Source organism: Phytophthora infestans, genomic scaffold (genome assembly GCF_000142945.1).
Source record: "Phytophthora infestans T30-4 supercont1.58 genomic scaffold, whole genome shotgun sequence".
In the NCBI taxonomy this organism is placed as follows: Eukaryota; Oomycota; class Peronosporomycetes; order Peronosporales; family Peronosporaceae; genus Phytophthora; species Phytophthora infestans.
In genome coordinates this window covers 277,411-296,430 of record NW_003303701.1, presented here as the reverse complement: position 1 = coordinate 296,430, position 19,020 = coordinate 277,411, and the positions used below count along the sequence as shown (strand labels likewise).

The following is a 19,020-nucleotide window of genomic DNA, read 5'->3' as shown; positions in this document are numbered from 1 at the left end:
CTTAGCACGGCCGCTAAGGTTGGAGAGTGCAAAAGCAACACGAAGTTGCTCGGTCGAGATCAGAGCCGCGTTCATCGCGAGCTCTACTTCTCGGACCCAGAACTAAAGGTTCTCGCCTTCCTTCCCTTCATACGGCTTAACCTTCAGCAGTATTGGCTTCGGGTGAGACGGATTCGCTTACGCCGCCGGAGCCTGCAGGCTCTCCCGCACATGCGCGATGAGCCTCTGCTCGTACGCGTCAAACGCATAGACGCCTTCGAACTGCTCAGCCGGTGTTGACACCACCAGGCTCTGCAGGGCCTCCATCCCGAAGATGCCTGCCATCTTCCAAACCGACTTGAACTGAGAGTCGTTCATATGGGAGAAGTCTTTCCTATCCATGGCAACGAACTTCGAAGAGGTTCAGGTAGTCTACCCGCGGTGGCGTGGATTGACTACGAGTGCTACCAAGTGTGACGGGGTCACACAGCATCTTGCGCTAGAGGAAGTTATCTTCCGAGAGTATACAAACTCTCAGTGAACAACAGTTCACAGGTCCCCTCTTTAATTAAAGAGAGCGAAGTGACCTAAATAAGCTAGATTGTAAACTGAGTATATTTATAGGTAGGTTAAGTTTGGGATTAATACAAACTATAAGCCACCTATAGAAATGCAATGTCGTTAGCCAATGGTTGGCTTTGAGCGACCTTGGTACTTTGTACCAAATATCCCGAAGTATGACGTGTCACACTTCATGTAACCAGGGTACACTTAGGGCTACGTATTCCGTTACAGATACACTTACCTCTTGCAATATCAATTCAATGAGCTGGATGGATCATAGGTACTTGACAACTTCTTCTTTAAGTCCAGTAAAGACCGTGAATCATTTGAAAAAGTGACCGTTAAATGCAGTGTGGAATACTGCATTGCAGCTAAATCTACGATAATCGATTGTATAGATTATGCATGATGATTCACAATCTTTGGTTCCGCAACAACCAAAACGTGTGCAATCTCGCTGGATTCTTTGCTCGTCAACCTCATTCTGATTGGTACTTGATGCGCAAGACATATCTATGTGTAATCAAACAACAAGTAATGCGTTTCAACAAGGAGTGGGCTACTAAAGATTTCGATGATTGGTTTGATTCCAAGTATAATCCATAACTGACGAATTTTACGAAGGCAAATTGAAAGGGGTTGCTGCTGGCTGTAATTCTGCTGCATACAAGCAATGGAAAGATGAATATGAAATCAAGGAGCCAAGGAAAACTTCCACTTCGAAGACGTTTGAGCTTTCCACACCCGATCATGATTTCGAATTGACATTCAAATCTGAGCGGAAGTTGGCAACACTGACTTAACTGGTGGAATTAACTGGCCGAACAATTGACGACATGCGTTCAGCCATGGTTGATACATCATTTGAGATCGATGAGCTTGAATATTGGGCGGAGAAGTATCTAGTGATCGAGAACAACCCCAACCGTGACTTTAATTTAAATTTCAGTACTTTCGAGAAGATGTTGAAAACTACCAGCTTCGAGTCTCTTCATGTGCTGAAACAATGTGTACTCTACTTCATTCACAAACTATTAAATTTAACCAATGGTTGGCTTTGAACGACCTTGGTACCTTGTACCAAATATCCCGGAGTATGACACGTCATACTCCTGAAGTGTGAAGTGTCACACTTCATGTAACCAGGGTACACTTAGGGCTACGTACCCCGTTACATCAAATGAGGCTATAGTGCTGATCTAGCCAAGGAATTTTTACTGCTGCTTGACACGTCGATCAAATGCAGGCTGCAAGTTGCAGACCATTACCGTACTGTACATTATCGCTGTCTCTAAGGGCGGCTAGGGGTACTCTAGATGCCATTTTATGGACAGGTTGAGCGGACGATGTAACATAATTAATGCAGTCCGTCCACTAGAGTACGCTCAGAGAAAGAACGCGCGAGTTAATGTGTATTCTCGTACATTGTCCCCGATCGGCACTTTAAGCGAGGGATTACCAGAGTGATTGTAGTTATTAAAATTCAGTAGTGCGTAAAGTTCCTAAACATGACCTGAACCGGTTCCATGTCGCCGAACCGACGTAACATTAACTTTTATGATCATGGTAGGTTTTTATACACCATGCGGGACCGAGTTCCCAAGTTCCAAAAAAAACAGCACTGTCTCTCTATCTGTTCTTTCTATACTACCCTACCCCTCTCTATAAATTTTATATATATATAAAAGTATTAGAACTCGGAACCCGAGCATGTCAATGTAAATACAGCCCTTCTAGTTATTAAAAATTAGTTCCGAAAATATGATGTCAATGTAACCACAGCCCTTCTAGTTATAAAAATTTAGTTCCGAATCAGGGCTCCCACAATCAATACAAATAATTGCAATTCACTATAGAATTGAAGCACCACAGCAGCTCTAGTAAGTACGGCATCATTTTGGAACCGGTTCGGAACGCGGGTTTGGAACCTCGGAACTCAACAAAAACCTCCACTGAGGCTATTTTGAAATTGTTCCCAGTCACAGAAGCAAGCAGAAGCATGGATGAAGCGCGCCAGGTAAGCGACGATCGCGTAGCGACGCCCGACTTAATTAATTTTAATTCTGAAAAATATGTCGATCAATATATAGAAACTATAAAATTGGAAATCCAGTTTGAGATATAAAATGATTGGCCGAGTCTACAGAATCATCCATATTGAGAGTGACCTATGCTACATTGGCTCTACTATCAGCAAATTGTCATGGCGTTGGCAAGGACACAAAAATTACTTTCGAAGCTGGATCGAAGGCAAGCATACACAGATGTCAATCTTTCTACACTTCAAAGCTCACGGCATCGATAAATTAAAGATCACTTTCGTGAAGGAGTATGAGGTTGTAGACAAACAGCATCTTCAAGCATATGAACAACTTTGGATGGCAAAATTCAGAAAAATAGGGCAAATAAGGAACGATGGGATGCAATAACTAAAGCCCGACAAGCAGCTCGACCCAATTGTGAATGTGGTGGCAAATATTCTACTGCAAATCACCATGTTTACGTTCGATCGAAGCAGCACAAGTGGTGGCTAGAAGAACAGAGTGCTTAGACTATGACTTTTTTTTTACTTTCTCCAGGTATATATAAACAGTCATGAATCACTCGCGTCAATCTTATCATAAAAATACCAGAAGTAATCGTCAGAAACGACGTGATGCCAATCACCAGCAAATGATACGAAATTTTGTAAGTGCACTATGCGTGAAGGAGGCGCAGCAACAACGAATTGAGGATCCAATTGCATATATTTTCAATACTTAAGATAGAATTGTTTTGTGACCCTCGCAATTTTTTTTTAGAGATATAGATAATAACAGTGTGTAGATAACCATGGAGGCCGATACGCGCTAAGCGTCACTCATAGAAACGACACATGAACAACATGAAGATAATTACATCGTTTCTACATTATCTTAAATATATTTCAGATAAATATACCTAGAAATTGGCATTCAATACGTTGATACAGCTGATGAGGAGCCGGTCGTTATTGATGATAATGATGACAAAGTTTACACTCCAACAATCGCACCAATCAACGTGGAGCCATTTACATTCGACACTGATAAGTTGAAGTCTGATGCTAACATTCGAGAGAAGACCTTGAGTTTGGTGATGGCGAATATGGACCAGTCTTCGAAGTGAGGTATTTTTTTTACAAGACCTGCAGGCGCTTCAATTCACTTTGAGGGTTTCCAATATATCAATCTTATCGGTGCTATCGCTCATAGTTATAATCGCTCTGTCGCGATACACACTCTCAATATCACCAGGCAGAAACTCGCGATTGATGAGATTGAGTTGATTTTGAGATTTTTGAATTCGCTCTTGTTGAGATTCAATCATCTTTTCAATACGCGTGAGCTCTCCGACAAAGTCAAAACCCTTAAATCCAGCGATCAAGCGGCTGTATACTTCATATCTATAGCTGTCAATATAGTCTTGCATGGCTAGATTGTATATTCTAGAATATATATTCTGTATATACAGATATTGCTGCATGATCGCTACCATAAATAGTTTTTCGAGAACCAATCGGGAGTGTAAGGATGTTGATCATCAATCGGACCATGTCGCTTATAGTATCGCCCTCTTCGCTTTGTATCTTTGTGATCATAGTCACGGTATGCTTTTAAATTTGTGCGATCTTGATATTGCTGATAGGGCTCATCATTGACTTGATTGCTCCAAACGACACGACTCTGCCATCGCTGAGCAACGCATCGTATTTTTGCCCTTGCGCTTGGAAGCGCGGAGCTTATATCCTAACTCTTGCATGGTTTATAGTACAGATGTCATTATCCGAGCTGCTTAAATAGTTTGTAGAACTCGTCTTCCTTTCCATGCTGCAAATAGTGGAGCCATAAGATACAGAAGCCATCACAGTGCCCGAATCGGGGGTCTTGGATATCAATTTCGCGATAAGAATAGTCTTTGGGAATAACGCGTGGTCTTGGAAGGCCTAGATGATCGAAGTAGCGCTTGGCTTTGTTTGAGACTGCCAGCCAATGTGTGCCTCCGATGATTGGATTTCCCATATTGATTCTTGCATAATCTTTGCTTCTATCAAGATTTTGCTTAAAATCGATTTGATCTACCTTTACCCCTAGAGAAGTAGCGACTTTCATTAGTTGATCATCTGTTGCTCGAGACAATTAACTAATTTTCTTTTCGCTCATATTATGTTTTTGTTGAAGATCTATATCTTGCCCAATATAAAGCAATCCCGTACTATACAATGCCCACCGCAAGTGACATCTCTGCTTTCGAGCACTCCGTCGAACCCGCTCCAGCTGAAACACTCTTCCGTGATAAGAAATGGACCTATATTCAGGATTCGACTAGTAACACTGGTCAATGCGCTGGTCAAATTCAATTCAACCTATCCACGATCCCTTCTCAAGCTGCGTTTGTCACTGTCATTGAGCTTCCAATCAAGCTTCAGATTCTCAATGCTGGAGAATCTTCTGTTACCTCGACCGCTGCTTGTACCGTTGATCAGCTTGTTCCTAAGGCAGATGCCTGGCAATTCATTGATTCCGTTCAAGTTGTTGTAGATGGCGAGACCGTTCAGACGAATCAAGTTCATGAAAATGTGAATGCTACGTTCAAGGCGCTAACCGAATGGGACTACAACTCCTACATTAAACGGGGACCACTTCGTGCTAGATGAATATCGTCTACCAATTCCCGGAGTCGCCCAAATCTTGACAACATGGCAACATACAATTATATTAACGGCACCGTTGGCGAATGGGGTCTTTTTAACACATTTTCGAATGTAGGTACGTACGTGCGATCGCTATTCACCGCGCTTGATCAAAGCAGCTTTAAACTTGCATATGATATCATGGGATCTAATGCCAATATCCAAGCTGTGTCAAAGCCGCAAGTATACGTCGCGCCAGCTGGCGCCGTTGCTGCCGGTGCTCCATTTTACGTAGCTCATTATTTAGCCTGCATTAAGCTCTCTGACTTATCCGACTACTTCAAGAAACGTCCAATGCAAAAGAACACGAACGGGTTCATCTATATCAACTATAACAGCTCTGCTACGTCGATTACCACTGGTGGATCAGCAGGTACAGTTGCAGCAACGAATATTGCTAGCATCAACAGTAACATGAGCTTCGGCATCACTTGCCCAATTCTCTGGAATGGTTCATCCGCAAATACAACCAGCACTGGCGAATCAACTGGTTTAGCTGTTCCAGGGATCAACAATTGTATTAGTCACAGCCGATGTTAATGGTACTGCAACTTCGGGAAGTGGTATTGCTCCATCGCAGACATTCTCTCGTCTACTGGTTCCAACGTATAGCCCAAATCCATCAGATGACAACGCTCTCATCCTAAAGAAGACGTTCCGTTACTTCGAACGTGTAACCAACAAGTTTACTGTCCAAGCCGGTCAGTCATTTTCATGGACGGTGACGAATGGTATTGCCAATCCGAAGAAATTGATTATGCAACATGTTATTACAAATGTAACTCCTGGACCAAGCTCTTTACCAGATGTGATCAATCCATTCCGTAGTTGCTTTTCAATGATGCCAGCCACGACGAGTCCTTATGCAGCTTTAAAAAATATCCAAGTAACGGTGGGTAACGTCCCAATTTGGAATAACCCTGTCAACTTCGGCTACGATCTATTCGTACAAGAAATGTCAAAATCTGGCGTTGATGGTGGCCTCAATGATGTCACTAATGTTGGCTTACTGTCTCAGCGTCTATGGGAATCACTGTACCGATTCATTGCTGTTGACATTGGCCGTCGTCTACCCAGCGAAGATGGTGCAAGCAAGTCGATCATTGTTTTGGGCACGAACAACACGAAATACGCGCTTACGATTTATGATCATACTCTACGTGAAGTCGTAGCAACTGTAGATACTGCTATGGACACTGTCTCTCAAGACGCTGTTCAAAACTAAATGCCAACCCGCTATCAATTAGTATTTTTTATTTGCCAAATATAGCATCCAGGCACAAATGAACGGGTTCTTCACTAATAATCAAACTAAGCAAAAAGCGTATGATCGCTACTACAATGCAATGACCAAAAGTGATTTTGTCCAAGGCGCGAAGTTGAAAGCAAGGATTCAGCAGCAAGCTTTAGACCTCGCTAGCAGCGATTCTTTGGCAACTCTGTGCCAACAAGTCATGGGCAAATCACGAGATTATGACTATGATCAGATCACTAGTAAGCTCACGAAGAAGGCTCCTCCAGTACTTAAGGGTGACGAAGGAAAGCTTCATGACTCACCAAAAGAAACCAAACCCTCACCAAAAGAAACCAAATCCAAATCCACATCTTCAAAAAAATGTAAGTATATTCCTCAGCAAACTGATACGGACGGGAGCATGAACGCTCCACCGAGCTTCTCGTATGAGGAAATGATCAATGAAGAAAATTTCATGAATCATATGAACAACTTCAATTACACTAAAAGAAAGAAAAAAATGGATGTAAAAGAAGCTTTTCAAGATCGTATTCAAAATACTTGACGAAAAATAAAGATTTTAGAAGCAAGGTATTTATGCATAACCGTAAGACTACTAAAGAAGACATTGACGGTAAGGCCATGAAATCGCAAAAGCGTTCTTGAAACGTAAACGTGATGCACCTGCTCCAGATGAGACATCTCCTAATCTCCGACCAAAAACTAAAATCAAACACGAAGAAATGGAGCGCAAAATGAGCTCTGCTGATCTTGGTGCTGATAAGAAAGAGGAGGTCAAGGAGCGTGTAAAAGCTCATTTTAATAAAGTTGTTGATGATAGCACAACGAAACCATCTTCTTAACCCATGTAGCCCGAGCTCTATTCTGTATTACACAGAACAATGGTTTGACTTGATTAACGTATTGCTGTTAGCTCGGTAAAATTAATCCGTTGCAAGCCGGTGGGCATGAGCAGTGTCTTAGACGCTGTGAATTGGGACATAGGTGATGTTTTGGTTGCCATAAATGCAACATGTATCAACACCATCAGTACGATATTTCTGTTTTTATTGGCTTAGAAATGATGTGCAGCGAGCGATGTCTGTAAAAAAAGCTTTGATTATCAGTATCCCCCGGAATCCGATAGTGAAACGATTTTAACGCCAGAATGACTGGTCGCGCCAAAGGTTTGTTGGCGCGTCGGCGCGTTCCCACACCAGCTTTTCGGCCAGTTCTAGACTAGACGGAAGTGAAGAAGAACTAGGATAGAAAACTTGGCCGAAATGTTGGTGTGGGAACGCATAGAACTGCTGACTGGGGAAAGGAAATATTTATTTCAATGCGGCATTAGAAACTAAAACTTCGCTAACTAACCTTGGCATGCTCTTACGCATCTTCGCTGCGTTTACGCTTACGGAATCGAATATTCTTCCTCAGGTGAGCAGGTATGGCAGGGCCGTTTGCCCAAGAGTCATGCCAAATTTGATCGCATGTGATTCGGCTTCCTGCTTCATTTCGGAGCACGCAGCTGCAGAGGGGTACATATCCATGGTGCAGTACCTCACAGGCCTCGCAGAAAAAAAACGGCTCTCAAACCCTTTGGTTTTTGATGGAGCCATAGCAGAACAAACCTTGCATAGGTGCTGACGTCGCTTGTCCTTGTATTTTCTCTCTTGCTCTTGTAGTTGATGCTCGGGTCGAGGCAGTGGGATCGGGTCGAGGCAGTGGGATCGAGGCCAAGTCTTCTGCTTGCTTATTACTAGCCAAACTTGTCGCGGTGAGTGCTAATAACTCGACATGTAAAAGACGCATGTACTCTGCATGACTTGGTACTGGTTTGCCATCTTTTCGCATTTTTATCTTATGCACGATGAAGCCGTTCACGATGGCCATGTCGACGAACCCGAGAAAGAGCTGCCGGTAATACTTTTGAAGGCAACGCATCGCTGGATTGAATACCTCTGGAGACGTAGCTGGTGGTGGCGGTCAACGCCCCCCCCCATTCCACTATGATAATCGGCAAGTAACTTAGGACATGGCATCACTTGAGATATCGCAGATCCCTTCTCCTTTCTGGTGACGGTGGTAGCCGTGGTTGCACAACCGGTAGCAATTAAATTCACAGTTTTTGAGTCCATCCAGGACATAGCAACCAGGTCAGAGTGATCCTTCGACTGGGCAATACGATAAGGTCCTCGGGGCATCGACACGGGCCGCTTTTTCTGTGTGAACGCGAATCCAGCTGGCCACCCGAGACGGTCGCTTCGGTGTGTCCCGACGTAGTAATACCCTTTCTCCAACAGTGCGATCGCGAGTGCGCACGAGGAGTAGAAGTTATCCGCAATAACAAGACGTTTTCCCTGCTGCCCATTCAGAGCTTTGGAGACGTTGCAAATGACAGCTTTCTGCGCGACACCCTTCCCTTAATACTTGGCTACTTTTCGCTCTGCAGGAGTCTGCGCGTTCTTCGACTCGTCCGAGGCACCCATGTAAACTTCAGTGCTGAGCCATACAGAACACCAAGCACAATAGTCAGCTAACTCTGTATCTGACAGAACATGCCATTATGTACCATCCGGAACAAGCTAATCAGCGTAGCTTATGCTGTATCGTACAGAGTAAAAAGAGAATACGCACCGAGAACAATACCCGGATTCCGCACAGCAGGCCATGTACACCTTCGTCCCGTACTTGTGCGGTTTGGCCTTGTTGTAGACGCGTACCGGATTGAACTTACTTCGGTTAGGAATGGTCCCCTCGTCGAAGCTAATGCGCGCTCCAAGTCGATACTCTCGGCGAAACGTCTTCTCCAGTATCTGCAATACAGGTCGCACCTTCCAAGCCTTGTCAATCGTAGCAGCGCCCGCGGCTGAGCTCTGAAAGTAAAGTTATCGCATGATGGTACTAAAAAGATCTCGAGACATGTATCTGTTGAACGTTCCTCGGGGTATCGCTCCATCTTCCTGCGTCCGCCAGTGCTTGTCGAGGCCGTCCGTGTGACTGCACAACGACCGCGCTATCAGCAGACCCACCACGTGCAAAATTTCGTGAGCCTTTATCGATCTTGTCTTCGTCAGCTTCTCCACCAATGCTTCTGCTAGTTGTACTGTCTTCGTGGGGTCCTTTGCGCAAGCCTCGAGCTGCTTAGCACGCTGGGCGGCAGCGACACTTGGTATACACTCGATACGATACGCCTCGGACTCCTTCGCAATGTGAAACCACAACTTCTTAGGGAGAAAGTAGAAAAACATACCCAACGGCGAACTGGCGAAAGCTGCGGCAGACCTGGTGGGCCCCCATGTTCCGTTGTATAAGTCAGCTGCTTCATCAAGTTGTAGGTCGCCTGTACTCCGGATTATACAGAATTACAAACATGTTAGAAAAACTACCAGTCACAGCATATAAAGAGGCAGCTTAAAGTACTCTGTATGATACTATCTTACCACAATGGTTTTGATCATAGATCTCCCAACCAGAATCAGCCATCGTGCGCATAGCAATATCATCTTGTGCAAATTCGCTGCTGTCGTCTTCAAACTCGTCATCTGATTCCACCTCGCTTTCGTATCATTCTGATAGGTCCCCAGGAGCATCGACATGATCTGTAACCGACTCAACGTCTTCTTGAGACACCAGGCTATGGTCAGCTATGTTCACATCGTCCGCATCAACAGGCCCAAAAAATCTTTCAGATCTCATCGCGTCGATAAAGTGCGGGGAATCGAACACATCCAGACCGGTCCAACTGGTCGCAACCTCGCCACATCCTTGCTCTGTAGGAGCCGTCACTCTACCTTCGACGTCATCACCGTGCTCTGTATCTGCCGCCGCAGTCGGTTCCGTATCCACCGGCGCCGCTAACTGCATGGCATCAACTTGTTCGGTATCCGCCGCCACAGTATCCTCCTCGGCGTCCCCTTGTTCTGTATCCGCCGGCACAGTCTCCTCCTCGGCGACCCCTTGATCTGTACCCGTCGTTACAGGTTTCTCCACGCCGCCCCCTTGATCTGTACCCGCCGCCACCGTGTCATCTTCTACTGCGCCTGACAAGAGGGTTGGCGAGGGCATTCGTTTCCTTGCAGCTGCATACGCGGCCTGCTTTCCCATTGGTGGCCGTCCGACAGTTATTGGGCCCCGAAAAGAGGGGGTAAGACGAGGTATCAACCCTTCTCGCATAGCAAAACCCCACAACGCTTTTGTGCCTAGTACATACAGCGTTAGAAAAAAGTAAGTCATGTTTTTGGCGGACAACACGCACCAACAAAGTACTCCAGCCCTGCCTTGTCCTTACGAAGCCGACCTTTCACACCTGGTTTTACATAGGTGTGCTCCGAGTCCAGGCCTGTCGGCGGTCTTGCCTTCCATCCAGCCTTGGTCAGAGAGGCCCATAAACGCTTGAACTCCTTTGGGTCAATCCACTTCGTCATTTCTGGACGATTTCACGAAATGGTGGGCGGGAAGATGGGATGAAGTTAGAATTTTGAAACCTCTGGACGAAATGCGTGGGCGAGAAGATGACGGGATAAAGTTAGAATTTTGAAACCTCTGGGCATTTTATATTGCCTTTTTCTATTGCAGAGGAATAATACCCGTCTATCTCCCGGTCTCTGATCCAAAATGATAAGATGCCCCATCCCCACAAATACAAACTCCTATATGCGCAGAATCGCTGTTGCCATTCGCGTTATATAAGCTTGCATCATACTTCCCACTGTCATATTACATATTCTGTATAATACAGAACACGGAGCGTAAAGGGTTAATACTATCAGAGTACAATTTAAATCGGTCGTAGATGACAAACATGTAATAATTATTTTGATACGCATGCACCGAAAATGACAGAAAAACAGACGAAGGACAACATGAACCATACAAAAAAAATATGGAAAGAGTGGATGAAGGTTGTATTAGACACATAAGTTTCTACTGCCACAATATCACTCTACATCGAGAAACTATCCTCCCGAAGTTGCGATTCGTCTTTGAATACGAATGTTCTTGGTGTTTTTTCTTTGCTAGTTAAAAGAAATTTATTTGTCAAGCGCCCTTTCACTCCTCGAAGCCCCTCGATCTTTTTTTGTTTCAAATCTAACTCAATCACGCTGGAAATGTTTTCACCTTGGACTGGCAGCAGAATCCTTTCATCGATTATCATTAGTGAATCAGAGGATATCACAGTTGAGCTGTACCTTCGGGCACTGGCTTTAATTTTTTGGCTCCCATAGTCTATATAAGTTGGCCCATTTTTCTTTCTAGTTCTTTAATACGCTTGTTCAATTTCTTGATCATCATGAAGTTGATGGCTGTGATCTTTGTAGTCAATGTTCATTTGGGCTCCTTCGATGTCATCATCATTTTCTTTCTTCAAGTTTTCATTTGGAGTAATAGGCAACAGATTCATGTAGCCAAGGCGATTCAAGTCTTGAGCAATGAAGCCAAACCTTGGAATGGTGTCTTCCGATCCAGTGTAGTTATACGTAATACATCCGCCTTGAAGAAGTCTTCACAGTAGGGTTCGTCACGTTATTTGATGTTTTCTTTAGCTCGTCTATACATGGCACAAACGTAAACTGTTACTGGGCCCAGCTGACTGAATGTTGATGCAGTTGATGTTGTTTGAGAGTATAAACTTCCACCAACATTGAATGTGTTCGATACTGTCCCTGAAACATGCAGCGTTGCAGAAGGTGAACCAGTTCTTATGCCTACTTTCCCGGTAGAACTTATCGTTAGTCGTCTTGTATTCCCAGTCATCATCACAAGATCATTTACTGTTGTGGTTCTAAAATATGCAGAGTTGGTTGAAGTCGCATTTGTTGCATTGCTCAGCTGCAATCCAAAACCAATGGGCGTTGCATTTGATGATTTCATGAAAATGGGCATATCGAAGTTTGCCGATCCATCTTTTAATGCGTTAGATGTCTTTATGTAGATATTGCCAGAATTCAGTGTAACTGGCGCTGTTCCAAATGAACTGGTGTATGGCGTATTCAAATTGAAAATCATCTTATTGACAGTGTCGGAAACAAGGTAGAGACATCCAGCCGCTGGTGTTGGGGATGAACCAGCAGGATTTACACAAAAGGCATCCGCTGAAGTTGCAAGAGTATATGTATGAGGGAATCCACTGTTGTAAGGCTGACTATTGCCAACATTGAAGCGGAATCTATGCGTCTGAGACCTAAAACCAACAGGTGGTTTATCATTCCAGTTGGATTGAATAAGTCAGCGCTTGTAGCTGAAACACCACCTACTTGTGCAGTGGGATCAATCGAATATACTAGATTTAGAATGGGATATGCTCTATTGGTGCTGGCGGATCCATCAATTTGCGTACCAATGATCAGTCGACTGGAATCATCCACACGATAGACTCGAGTACTATCTCTCACGCCCGTGCTCGCAAAGTATTTGATCTGGTTTGTGGTAGCGCTGCTCGATCCGAACTGAATCACTGAGTTTGCATTGGTAACCATAGCTTTGCTCGCTGCGACAGACCCCGGAGTGATACCACTCAGATACGTTCCATACCCCGTTACTCCATTCAAATCTGTTGCCGAGGCTGTGATAAGTGTTCCGTTCATGTAAAAGCTGGTGGAGGTAAAAGACCCGCTCACATCAAGTTGATAACCTGGAGAAAATGTATTGATACCGACATTACCTCCACTTTTAATCGAGAGCCTTCTCGTATTATTAGCATCCAGGTATAGATCGCTTGCAGTACTTGATCGAATATCGCATGCGCCACCAGCACTTGCAATACCGATGGTGAGCGTGCTTACAGCTGCTGAGTTAGTAAATAAAGCAACATTGCCTCCAGCACTCTGTGTATGAGTGATACCTGAACCCGACAGATTCAAACTAGATATGTACCAACGCTCGTTATGTTTGGTTAAGCTGTAGTAAGCAAAGTTCCAGTCAATGATGTTGCGCTGAGAGAATTTATTCCAGCGGTATTTAGGCTACTGTCAACAACCAAAGCTTTGTTTGCGGAAGCTATCCCCGCAGTGAAACCGGTGATAGATTTTATATCAGCCGAAAAGCAACTGCAACTCCATTGATGTTAATTGCGGTAGCGTTTATAGATCCATCTACTTCTAACTTATACGTTCCAGATGATGCTACGGTTCCAATTCTCACGCTCTGGCTAACGTCCATCCATATTGCAATTGCATGCCCTGAACAGATACGAAAAGGATGTTGCGAGATTGCTCCGAATCTAGGCGCGATGTTTGACATTTCGAGCACACAGTTCATTGGCGTAGTAAGACTGTTTGTCCAACGCGCATAGCTTGCAAATGAAGCTGTGTTGTTGCTGATCGTTGTTTGCAATCCAGTTGTGAGAGTTCCAAGCGATGTAATATTATGTTGAGCTGCTGTGCTAAGCGTTCCAGTCAGCGTAGATGCTGTCAATCCTCCAGACACATTCAGAGATGACAATGTTCCAATCGACGTGATATTCGGATGCGCTGCCGTCAGTAGAGTTCCAGTAAGATTTACTGCCGTCAAATTACGAAATGAGCTGATATCTTTATTCGCATCGACCATAAATAACTTTGATGCTGTAACTGTGCCAGCTGTGACTCCTGACAGTGAACTGAAATCAAGAGCAGCTCCTGCAATCGTCAACGTTTCACAGTCGATATTACCTGCTACAGCCAATGAACTGAAGACTCCAGTCCCACCGAGTTTCTGGCATCTCTTGCCAGCGGTGGCGATGATCAAGTAATCATTTGATCCAAGGAAGAGAGAGCTATTGAAGACTGGAATTTTGGTTGTTGGTGGAAGAGAATACATTTTGATTACTTGTATATACAATCACAGAAATATGATTAACTTCTATGAAACGATAGATAAAAAAGCTCAAGATATATCCAAAGAATGACCATTTTGAATTACCTTTCAGGCTCTGCGTAGCAAGTCCATCGGGCCGTGACAAATCCAACACCGTCCTCTAAATCATGGCTCTGCTTAGCAAATGCTTTACAAAGCTCGTCATCTGCACGAAAACGAATGAGACGCTCTACGATCATCGCAAGGATACCATCGATAACGTCGAGAGTTTTGAAAGTGGAGTAGCTCCAGCAATGAGCGATTATAACTCTGAGACAAGCAAACTCGTTATATTTGATGATTTGGTACTCGAACCAAAGAAGACTCAAGCTCAAATCGGTCAATACTTCATCCGAGGCCGAAAACAAGGATGGAGTATGATCTAAATTAGTCAGAGCTACTTTAGTATCCCACAGACGATTCGCATCAACAGCCAATGTGTGGTTCTCGGCCGTAACTTGACCCAACGAGATCTTGCAATTATTTGCCGCGACTTTCCAAGTGAAATTCCAGTCAAAGAATTTATTGATCTCTACAAGCGAGTAACATCTGAGAAGATGAGCACTATGTTAATGGACATCATCGAAAGAAAGATCTATCGCAATGTCATCGAGTATATCTGCGAAAGGTAATCACATCGTCGAGTCATATATTTGGTTTTGTCTCATTAGCAAACGAATACACACGTTAGGATCGAAAATCTGCAACGAACGCATGTCTTGATCATAGAAGCTTAACGTGATCTCGTTATTGGTCCTTGCATCGGACAATATGCAATACCTTGGCCTTGTGACGTGGTAATAAGTCCGCCAAATCCTACTCCAGCGCTTGTGAAGGTGTGGAGAGCTTGATTGTTGCTTGCAATTGGGTTATAAAGATTAGACAGCCCTAGAATTACAGCAGCGACTGGATCTACCATTGGCGTGACGTTGCTATTGATGGCGTAAACGCTCGTAGTTTGAGCAGCAGGATATACACCATTGGATAGCCCAACGATAGCTCCAAATCCAGAGTTATCAATCTGAAGTTGAGGAGTGTATGCAGTGATGCAGCTGACATTGTTGGGAAGCCGCTTGCTACTGTGTATCCAGTGACATTCTTTACAGGCAGCATCGTGAGCTGAATCGCATACGCGGATGGATTCTCAGCACACGAGATGAAGTAGTAGTATTCACCGGTCGTGTTGTTGCCAGATTTAAGTTGTTTTGAATACTCCAATGCTGCAGGTAGTTGTTGATATCACTTGCTGAGTATGTACCATCTGGCAAGGTGATTGAGCACGTAGTTGTTGTTGCTGCTGTTGGCCAAATGATTTTGAATAAGTTGTTTTGGCGTTGAGCAGTGATAGCCTTCCAACTGTAGTACATTGAGATTGAGCCAAGTGCGCATTCAAACTGACTGAAATCAATCGGTTGGCTTAATCGATATCGGCATTGATGCTGGGCAACTTGATTGTTGACGTTCAACAAAACTGGAAATGACATTTTGATTTGCTTATACATACACAAGTAAAGAAAATGCATCGACGTAAAAGAATTCGCAGGCAGATGATGCCACAACCACTGGATATTGACGGTGATGGTGTCACCTGCGGAACTGTCAAGCCGCTTGGACCCTCTAAGACATACCATGGCTCCACAAACATTGAGACTCTGACGAAGCAACTGGAGAAGGTCAGTGTTAGCCAACTCGCCAAGGAGCAAAAAAAGCAAAGAAGCCCAAATACATTGATACGAGTAAGCTACTCACCTTCAAGCGTGACTCTAAGAGAGCTTCATCATCCGCTTGAAATGGGTATAATAATTTGTTAAAATACTCCTTTCTCATACAGCTTGTCAAGCAGTTGCTTCATTTCCTTTTTAATGCCTGGATTATCATCTCCAATAGCTGTAGCTCCTTGTAGCATTTTCAAGCGTTTTTCTACACCACCCAGTTGCTCATTGTAAGCCGGATCAAATTCTCGTGACTTGATATGACATTCGCTCAAGCAATTTCTCATAACGTCTTGCTCAGGCTCGTCGAGAAGGATGAAGATATTCTTGTCGAATCTCTTCTCATCTTCAATCAGGTGCCATAAATCAACCAACGCATGAGAGACGAGCATAGTCTTCAGATTTACAAGTGTTTTTCCGCTTCGTAGACGCGCGTGCAATCCATTGAAATTCATAACATGTGGACCCCGTTTGGACGTCATTTGGATGTGATTTGCTTTTTATATTGGGTGTATTCATATTACTTCTCGATTTCAGTTTCAAGTGATTTATCACTGCCTGTTGGAGTGAAATCTCCATGAAATATGCGTTCCCTACGTGCTTTAGAACGTGTTTGCGTCTTAGCAGGTGATGGAGGTTGAGGCGCTGGCTCATATGAGAAGTCAGGAGCTTCCTCGCTAACCTCTGATGCTGTGGATCTGTTTGCAATCTTGTTGTAGCTCGTATTGGCAGCAAACGTGCTATGGAGTAGCTTAACGTGAAGGTCATGTTTTTCTCTATTAGTAAACTTCGCACATGTTGGTGATTGGATCAGATGTGATTCAACAATGTGACGGATCATGTTCATGCTCATTGGCTTTCCATTGTGTTTTGCGAAGAGCTTTGAGATAACTGAACTGAATCCATTATTACTGTCATATTCGCCTTGACTATTGTTGTAAACACGCCAAGTAGATGTGTTGGTGTTTGCCCGAGAGAGCCTGAAAGGAAATGAAGAAAGTTAGCAATAAGATTGATCGTTATTCCATCGAGATCAATAATTTGCGCACCCATGAGGCGAACGTTCTTAAAATCATTCAAGTAGAGCTTCGTTCCTTGGAGGTAGTTACCACCATCAACTTTCTTCAGATAGACTGAGGGTCATATGAGACGCAGAGGATAATTGACATTGAGATATAGTGTGGCATAGTCAAAAATAAGGCGTAGATATGCAATTCGTTTCGCTTTGGTAAGTTTGCTTAGCTCATTGTTAGATAGAAACATTTCACCATATGTATCCATGATAATCTTCTTGACGTTTTGTGGAACCGCTATCAATTCTTGGTAGCTAATGTATTTCTTCTCTTCTTCAGGCGTAAGCTCATTATCCAATTTTTCCTCCTTATTCTGCTTGTTAAGTACCTTTCTCACTGCGTTATAGTATTGAAACGCGTCAGGAAATCGATTCTTCACCATCTTGCAAAGTGCATTCAAAGTTAGGATAAGACTCTCTTTGCTTTTGTAAAGACGTATCAATTCAGCAATCATGTCAGAGCTCTGAACACCATATACTTTCTGAAAATTTGCATCGTCCTGTTTGTTGGGATATTGAATACGAGCAATGAATTCCTTAGGATCCCATTGCATGGTCTCCTTCCCCGATTTGAACAATCGAAGTAGTTGCATCAAATACAGGTTCATTTTGGCTTTGGATAGCCTGTCATTGCTCATTTCGATCTCGCGAATAATTATTTGCTTTAGTTCATCTAGATTCTGAGTTTTGGATTTAAGCTTTGACATATTTTTTTCGTGCTTATATATAAGTTATCACAGTTAACGCGATTGCTTCGAAATCTGCTAAGATGTATAAAGCGTTTCGTGTCATCCTTAGCCACGCGCAGACCTTAAAGGTTTTGCATGGAAAGCCTGTTTGATTGACGCATGCTCAGCTCAATGCTGGTCCTACCCACTATTTTGGACCCGAGACGTACAAGAAGCTTGTCAAAGCGAATGAAACTGGTAAAGGAGCGACTTTACATATGACTCACGGTGAAGCTATACGTACGCATCAATCTGGGCTCGATGGAAGTGGATTTTGGGGGGATTTATGGAATGGCGTGAAAGAAGCTGGAACATCAATTTGGGGGGGTTCTGAAAAATAATTGGAAGCCAATTGCAGGCTCTGTAATGGATACAGTTGCTGATATCACCGCACCAGAAACTTGTTGAGTTCAGTCACGACTTTGGTAAAGGAGTGAAGCAATTAACTGGGGTTGGCATGACTCAACCTCGTCGCAATCGTCATATTGCTGCTTCGGGAAGCTTTAGCCTTGGTTAAAGTCAAAAGGAGAGAAGAATCCATCAGGAGTGGCTCAACTGTCTTTGTATCGCTTGAATGTGATACGCTTGTCCAACTTCAATATCTTCTCACAAAATTTCGATCGCTTATCAGGGACTTCACCAGCTGTCTCACGCCACCTATGATAACGCTGATACATAATACTCTCTCCACGCAATATAGGCCTTTCGACTCACTGTGAACAATTCCATTTAGTCCCGATTCATTAAGTTCATTGACATAGTTAACAATGCCCTCATTGCTAGCAGCTGTCATAGAATCATAGATAGGCGTTCGGAAGAAGGATTTTGGCTTGGGGTTGGCAAACTGCTTCAAATATATGTGTCAAATTTGCTCATCTCATTCTCATTTTTGATCATATCATCAATCAGCTTTCCATAATAGACCTTGTTGTGCTGTTCCGCTGGATTTACATCAAAAATTGTCATCTTGTCTTCGACGATGCCAATCAAGTTGTTGGAAGCACCAATAAATTCAGTGATGTTGCCATCTGCTTCTTCTTCATGGTAGAGCTTTCGACTAGATTGTACGGACCTGGTGATACAGACTTTCTTTCACTCAAGGCAATTACGAAACGAGCGCTTATCGCCAGCAATTTCTACAAACCAGCACAATTTTTTATGTCGAAGTTGCGGCGATCCACGCT

At 43.7% G+C, this 19,020-nt stretch overlaps 2 protein-coding genes across 2 annotated transcripts; both read right to left on the bottom strand.

The window, feature by feature from the left end:
* Positions 1–14,956: 14,956 nt before the first annotated feature.
* Positions 14,957–15,808, bottom strand: PITG_17519 (uncharacterized protein; the record flags this gene model as incomplete). The annotated part of the gene is made up of 3 exons (XM_002896535.1): positions 14,957–15,042; positions 15,093–15,345; positions 15,500–15,808. The coding sequence occupies 3 exons, from the start codon at positions 15,806–15,808 to the stop codon at positions 14,957–14,959; spliced, it is 648 nt and encodes a 215-aa protein (XP_002896581.1).
* Positions 15,809–16,556: 748 nt separating this feature from the next.
* Positions 16,557–17,491, bottom strand: PITG_17518 (uncharacterized protein; the record flags this gene model as incomplete). Its single annotated transcript, XM_002896534.1, has 3 exons — positions 16,557–16,927; positions 17,086–17,130; positions 17,188–17,491. The coding sequence occupies 3 exons, from the start codon at positions 17,489–17,491 to the stop codon at positions 16,557–16,559; spliced, it is 720 nt and encodes a 239-aa protein (XP_002896580.1).
* Positions 17,492–19,020: the final 1,529 nt, after the last annotated feature.